Source organism: Apis dorsata, unplaced genomic scaffold, assembly GCF_000469605.1.
Source record: "Apis dorsata unplaced genomic scaffold, Apis dorsata 1.3 scaffold_161, whole genome shotgun sequence".
NCBI classification, from domain to species: domain Eukaryota; kingdom Metazoa; phylum Arthropoda; class Insecta; order Hymenoptera; family Apidae; genus Apis; species Apis dorsata.
Genome location: NW_006263450.1, coordinates 459935 through 468096, shown reverse-complemented (window position 1 = coordinate 468096; position 8162 = coordinate 459935). Strand labels below are relative to the sequence as shown.

The window sequence follows — 8162 nt, the reverse complement described above, 5'->3', positions numbered from 1 at the left end:
GAGAGAGAGAGAGAGAGAGAGAGAGAGAGAGAGAGAGAGAGAGAAAAGAAAGAAAGTGATCTCCGAAAAACTTTGATTCACGGTATAATAGAAACAAAAGTAGTGGATTTGTTTGATTAATAAACGTATAATCGAAGGAGTTTGAGATGAATTGAATCGTGGAAATGTTCGTAGTTAGGAAGTTAGTTGGGATCAAAAATGGAGAAGAGATACGAATATATTTAAATATTTGAATAGTTTTGAATTATTGATTTGTGAAATCAGCGAGGTAAATTAATTTACTTCAAATTGTTTTAAGAATATTTCTTTTTTTTTTTTGTATTATTTATTTCTTAGTTAAATACGAAGTTGTAAATTTATAATTTTAGAATGAATAATTTATTCAATTAATAAATAACTAAGACACGTAACACTTTTTAATATAACATGAATTTTATTATTAAATTTCCTTTCTTAATCATCAAAAGAGGGAACACACGCGACTCTCTCGAACGAATTCTTTTTCTCCATTATCTCATTATTCAACCATTTTCTTGCAATTATCGAATCCCCATCTCGCTGCACAACAACGAAAGAAGAGGGAAAAAGTGAAACTCTTTCAAACTCTCAGAATCTTTATTGTCCATTATTCAACTTTGTCCAATTAATAAACTGTCGTTCCCGTTCTCGGGTGAACGCAGCTCATTCGAGGAGACATTTTTCCTCCAGGTCCTCATCAATTATTCATACGATCTCGCCCAATTATTAAATTTCCGTGTCGCTTTATCGAAAAGCCAAGCGCTCGCCCGCACGCGGAAAAAAGAAAAAGAAAAAGAAGAAGAAGAAGAAAACTGTTGAAAATCCCTCGAGGAGGAAAAAAAGGGGGAATGGAAAATCATTCAGATTCCAGAGAGCTGGAAGGTTCGATCGATGGACGACGTTCTCGTCGAACGAGTGAAACCAAAGTAATCGATAGGATTCCACCGAATGCATTCCGCATTCCCCTGTTCAAACTGAGTCGTTTATATCCGTGACTCCGCAGATTCGTGACTCCCCGTTTGATTCTGAAACTTCGACACCGATGGCTTCGTATCGCGAAATAAGCCACGGTTATCGAATTAACCTAATCAAATTTCGAAACACAAGGCACATTGCACGCACGCACGTAATTATTACGTATGATTTTGATTCACTTTGGTTTACTTATTTATTTTTAATCCATCAATCGTTTCGAACTTCAAATTTTTCAACACGTGGTGTATTTTTATCGGCGTCCTTCAGATTTACGACCGCGGCATTATTTATTAATTCTATTATACACACGCGTATATAAATTATTACACGATGAGTATTTACGATCATATAGCGAATACGAGAGAGAAATGAACGATGAGACTTTTTTTCCGCGAGAAAGAGAATGAAATTTTTATTTCTCTTTTCGATTCGAGAAAGTGGAGATCGTGTGAGTGTGTACATCTTTCGTGCGAATTTATAATATATACAGGAAAAAAGAAAACTTAAAAAAAGAATACATTCGCGATTAAATCTGCGCGTGACACGAACAGAGAGAAAATTCTGTTGGATTAAAGAAATTAAATCCGTCCTAGACCTATCTCTAAACCTCTTATCCGGGACAACCTTTTTTTTTAAATTCAAGATTTGAAGAAATGAGCGTGGAGTTTAACCCGGTAAAAACTTCGAAAATGGCTACAAAGCGGAATTTTTTTTCTCCACTACAACCGCGAGGATATTCTCCCTCCCTCTCACGAAGGGAAAACGGTTCTCTCGCGTGATTATGAAATATTACGGGGATTAAGGTTTCCTTCTAAATCGCGACCGTTTAATCTAATTAACGGATAATTAAGCAACACGAAGGAGCGAAGAAGGATCCTCCTAGAGATTACCCCTTCTCTCTTCTCGGGCGAGATTAATCGCGAACGTTTGACAAACGAAAGGATGATAATTAAAAGCTAAAGGGATATTAACGTATTATTTATAGCGAATTATCGAATCTGTACGCGTTTTATCGTATTAACCGTGTTTCACTGTTATCCGGAAACTAATCTCGACATCCCCAACGCTGCTCCCCAATCGATAATTCATCCGGCTTTCTATTTTAATGCCGTTACCCCCGCCAATGAGGGGGAATTAGTATTCGTGTAATTTATATAATTACGCGTTCAACGGCGATGGAAAGCGAGGATTAGCGATGGAGTTAACTTCCAATATGAAACGACAAAGGGGCGAAGTTTTCAACGAGAAATATTTATTTCGTGAGATTCGATTGGTTCTTCGATTGCTCGTAAGAGATTGAAAAATATATTTATAAGCATTTTGATATTTCTTAGAATGTATAAGTGTGTTTAGAAACTTTAAAAGACTCTGAAAAATGTTTCGGCTTTCGGTTTAGACTACACGTACGCAAGTTTGATCAGGGAATTCGACTTCGGATCGACTCGGTAAAAATCGGATACGATCGGCTCGAGAGGCTAAGTCCGGTTATTAAGGTGGTAATCCGATTGCATCCGAGTGTTGTCGAACTTGCACGAAGTTAAAGAGAGAAGAACGGATCCAAATTTTTCAATTTGTTTCAAATCAAATATTCTCGTAAATTAATTTTTCTTCCGATATATTCGTGAAAAATTTGAAGAAATTTGAACTTCAATTCCATTTACCACAAAGTTATTTATTCCCATCGCTACCAGTATATTTGACAAGAGGAACAAAAGCATCGATATCGCGTCTGGTAAATTGATTACCAGCGACACGAAATACTGCAATTGAACGATACGTGAGTAGATTGCTGTTTAGACGAATTTGTTGGACAAACTTTGGTTTTCATGACAAATTACCTTAGAAATACCTTTAAATTGATCATTGATTCGAAGGAGATTGGGATGAAATCGCTTAGTGGATAGATATTTGAGGATTAATTGATAGAAAGTTTGTTAGAAGGATTATCAAAGTTATTTTGAAAATGTATATTTATACTGTTCTTTAGTCTTTACCACGAAGTTTGAAACTTTAGTAGAACTTTCAGGGAAACAAAATTCACGAGCTTGGCTTAAATTGACTGAAAAGTAGTCGGTTAATATTTGAAAAATAAACAACTCGAGAAATGATTAAAACGTAATCATTTAAAGATGTATGAAATATTATTTTACACGCATAATGGAATAAGGTTTTAAATAATAAATTTTCAATTTTCAAAACTGATATATTATTGCATCCTTTTTATTTCATTTCGCATTCTATTATTTTATCCATCAAAACAAAAAAGCTATAATCAATATGATAATAATTGAATTTTTTGGGAGAGGAAAACAATTTTGAATAAAAAATTATTGTTACAAAATATATTATTACATTGTAGTTTCTATTTGAAACAATTATTTTTTCATCAACTAGAACTCTCTAATCGACCGTAATTACTTTTCCCTCCCTTTCTATCAGAAAAATTTTAATTAAAAAAAAATCTCTCTCTCTCTCTCAATCCAATAATTATTCTCCATCCAAATAACCAAAAATTCCACGATATGAGCACGATACACGAGAAATAAAATTTATTGGAAAAATACTTCAAATATTATCTTCCATAAAACTACTTTTAATACAGTGCACAGATTCTCTACTCTAGTAATAATATTTCATAAATAAAACCAAAAAATGTGAATTCCAATCGTAATTCTCGAATCTTTAACTCACCATCACCCAATTATACCGAATGAAATCGAAAAGAAAATTTGGACTTTTCCGAATTCGAATCTTTAACTCCGCCAAACCACCTGATTACACCAAACCAAAAGGAAATCAAAAGGGAAAGCCTGAATTTCGAGAGGCTCAATTTGCTCAATTCTATCGGCATCTAAATCCAATCGATTTAGGCATAGCCCAACAAATGTTGCGAATATCGGGTGCGTATAATCCACGAGGCGCGGATGAACTAGGTCGAGGAGACATTCCCTCCTCGGCCGCCCCTTGGACGAACACCGCCCCCATATAATCCGCAAATTTATCGCGAGCGAGGGACAATCGTCGATTCGGGTCAGAGGCGGCTGCAACCCGGAAGTCGGATGCGTCTCGTTCTTAACCTTTCCAACCACCGTGGCGGATCTTTTCTCACGAAAAACCATCCCTGTAAAACAAGTGAGCCCTCTTCCTTTCTCGATTCGAAGAACGTTTTGGGACAAAGGGATTTGGAAAAAAAAAAGATCTCGTTTCATTTCCGATACGGGGCTGCGAGTGACCTTCGAGATAGTGGAGATAAACAGGGTTCTTTTCGAAGAGGAATTTTAACGTCAACGTGTGAAGGTTGATAATCAGATGCAATAAACTTGTGCTTTTTGTCTGGAAATAATCGAAGAGGAGATCGAATATTGGATTCGAATTATTGGGAGAATAAATAAAGATGAATATTTTATTTTATTTTCGAGGATTCTGATTTAAAAAGCTGGGCAAAATGTGTTATAATCGAATAATTTCATCAATGGAAATTGTTGTTTCGAATGGGTCCATTGGACGTCGTTGCACAAAGAGAAATGGGTATAGCATATAGGAATGAAAGGAGATGTGATTCTTCCGAAAGAGGGTGGATGACACGATAACGAATTCCTCTGTTCTTTCATCGATCGGCCTCTCGTTGCTCTTCGTGCAGCCGGAGGAGTTTCTTTTTAACTCGTCGCGACAATAAGGCGCGAAAGAAAAAGGTGGAAAAACGAGAAAGTTCGCGAGCAGGCTTTCTCCACGGTGCTCATCCACCGCCTGACGTAATGATAAAAAGGTCGCGTGGAAATCCTCCGCCCACGCAGTGGGCGTCAGACGTCGACCAACGTGTATATTAGATAATTTTACACCGGTTTTCGAGGGAAAGTTTGGAGAGAAAATAGACGGAATGGTCGACAAAGATGACAACACCTTTTCGAGTAAACGGGGCGAAACGTTTATTCGATTCTTTCTCAGAAGGTTCAGAAAGGGTTTGGATCCCGTTTCAAAGAGTTTTTAGCTTGGAAAACTGTTACTGCTCCCGCGGAAAATTTCCATACTCGCGCGTTTCATGCTGCGTCCACATATTTCTCGTAAATATTTATATCAATCCACGTTTTAACGGCGTGATAAAATTGAAAATTTATCACAAATCACAGTGTCTTTTAATCTTTAGATTAAATAAATAAGAGAAGGTTAAAACCTTCGTTTATGAGAAAAAGCCTCTTAAAATTTTTATATCATAGTGATTCAATTATAAAAATAGAAATACATTTTATCTTCGATAAAAGACAAATTTTAAAATTTTTTTCTCGTTCATAAAATATAAATCGAACAGCAAAGATCTGCTTGAATCTACTTACATTCGCTGGTGGATTTAGGAACGAGATGTTGATGTTCCAATTGGGTGCCGTTCAGAGGCGGATCTGAAATCAGAAAAGAAAAAATTGAAGTACAATTATCATTATCACCCACTCGATTAATCAGAGCAGAAGAGGGTAGGAAGAAAATTAGGAAGGGTTGCGGATCGAAGGATGATTTTTGGATCGGCAGTGGCCAGTCGACAAGGGCCTTGGAAAAGCTTGTGAACCGTGTATATAGAGCGGGTAAAAGGGGTAGAGACAAGAGGCGCGAATGTAGGTGAAACAGAGGAAGGCCTTCGCGACGAGAGAAGAGGTGCTGACGCCGTGGCTCGAGCTCCACCCCAACACCGATTGGTCGATGAAATCCCAACAGACAGAGGAGACACGTTGGAACGTGTGCATCCCTCGCCTTAAACGACCCTTCTCAAAAATACATTACGTAACGCGCGCGCACCACCCACTCGTAACATTCGATAATCTCTAGACCCTAATAACCTACAAATTTTCGCGTGTTCCTTTCCCTTCAACCACTCACTTCTTCCTTTCGATCTTATTCTAATAATAATTAACCGATGAACGATGCAATTGGGCGCATATATTTTTGTGAAATTTCTTGCTAAATTTCACGTCGTCGAGATAAGAAATTATTTCTTTCGCAACACATGTATATAAAGAGAAAAGGAAGAAAGAAGATAGAGAGAACAATAGAGAGATAGATATTAAGGTGCAAAATTTCCTTTCGATCTTATTCTAATAATAATTAACCAATGAATGATGCAATTGGATATATTTTTGTTGCTAAATTTCTCGTCGTCGACATAAGAAATTATTCCTTTCGCAACATATGTATACTGTATAAAGAGAAAGGGAAGAAAGGAGATAGAGAGATAGACAATAAAGTGCAAAATTTCTTTTCGATTTTATTCTAATAATAATTAATCAATGAATGATGCAATTAGATATATATTTTTGTGAAATTTCTTGTTAAATTTCATGTCGTCGAGATAAGAAATTATTTCTTTCGCGATATGTATATAAAGAGAAAAGAAAGAAAGAATCTTATTCTAATAATGATGCAATTGTGCATATATTTTTGTGAAATTTCTTGCTAAATTTCACGTCGTCGAGATAAGAAATCGTCATTCTTTTCAATATATATATATATATACTGTATATAAAGAGAAAGGGAAGAAAGAAGATAGAGATAGACAAATTTATAGAGATAGGCGCAAAATTTCGATCTTATTCTAATAATAAAATTAATCAATGAATGATGCAATTAGATATATATTTTTGTGAAATTTCTTGTTAAATTTCAAGTCATCGAGATAAGAAATCGTCATTTCGGGACACATGTATATAAAGAGAGAAAAGAAAGAAGATAGAGAGATAGACAATAAGGCGCAAAATTTCGATCTTATTCTAATAATAAAATTAACTAATGAATGATGCAATTAGATATATATTTTTCTGAAATTTCTTGTTAAATTTCAAGTCATCGAGATAAGAAATCGTCATTTCGGGACACATGTATATAAAGAGAGAAAAGAAAGAAGATAGAGAGATAAACAATAAAATGAAAAATTTCCTTTTGATCTTATTCTAATTATAATTAACTAATGAATGATGCAATTGGATATATTTTTGTGAAATTTCTTGCTAAATTTCACATCGTCGAGATAAGAAATCGTCATTTCTTTCGCGACACATGTATACTGTATATAAAGAGAAAGGGAAGAAAGGAGATAGAGAGATAGACAATAAGGCACAAAATTTCTTTTCGATCTTATTTTAATTAATTAATAAACGATGCAATTGAGTGCATATATTTTTGTGAAATTTCTTGTTAAATTTCAAATCATCGAGATAAGAAATCGTCATTTCGAGACACGTGTATATAAAGAGAGAGAGAAGAAAGAAGATAGAGATAGACAATAAGGCGCAAAATTTCATGGCGCAAGATGGCGCACGAAGCATAGTTTCGTCTCGAGCGTGTTATTTCGGCGTGTTAGAGGGCAAAGGACGTCACGAGGATTTACGAGGGAGGGAGCTCGTATAATTCTCGACGTTTAACGAGGGCTCGTCGCTATCAATTTTTTGATATCGGTTAACGTTTCCCCGATAACTGGAACTCGGTGAAACACGGTCGAGGAACGTCCGAGAAGATTTATCTCGAAAACGTTTTACGAACACTTCGACGAGCGTTTTATACACCCACCTTTCGGTTAACGTTTCGTTAATTTCGAGTTCGAGTTGGCTAGCTCCAACGCAATTCCCTCGAGCATCTGGACGAGCATCCTTAGAGAGAAATTTATCATCAAAGATGGATCCGTTGCTGGAGAATACGCTACTGTTTAAAAATATTTTAAGACAATTTCTTCTTAATAATCTCTCAAAATTTAGTTTAAGTTTTATGGAAAAAAGATTTATAATACTTTTATACAATACGTGTAAATGAAAATAATATAATTTCATAACAAGGATCCTCGATGGATCTTGAAAAGAAACTTGTTGTAAAAGTATTTAGAGGAAACGTGTAAAGACACGTTAAAAAAACAATAAGAAAATCGAAAGATTAAGTTCAATAATATCTAATCACGGATAGTAAGCAAGAAATAGGTAATTAAAATAAATAATTTTAATAACAAAACTCACATCGTTCCGAAAATAAATATCAATAAAAATTGATCATATTCAATAAATAACATTTGTTCGTCGATATTACAAAATTTCGAAATAAATTTTCAGTGTGGTCTCGGACGAGACCACTCCGCGATATTAGAAACCGATAAATATAATATAAAACGGAGACTATCGAAGAGCAGATAAAAGTAATAA

At 35.2% G+C, this 8162-nt stretch overlaps 1 protein-coding gene across 5 annotated transcripts in view; it reads right to left on the bottom strand.

Moving 5' to 3' along the window:
* The window catches only part of LOC102674871 (solute carrier family 12 member 6), a 146675-nt gene that overhangs the window by 118969 nt on the left and 19544 nt on the right, over nt 1–8162 (bottom strand). For 4 of the 5 annotated variants that reach the window (XM_006613664.2, XM_006613666.2, XM_006613665.2 and 1 more), the window contains one exon: nt 5325–5387. The exons of the other annotated variant lie outside the window; for it this stretch is intronic. In XM_006613664.2, coding sequence (XP_006613727.1) covers nt 5325–5387 — 63 coding nt within the window. The remainder of the gene's footprint in view (nt 1–5324; nt 5388–8162) is intronic. 5 annotated transcript variants of the gene reach the window in all.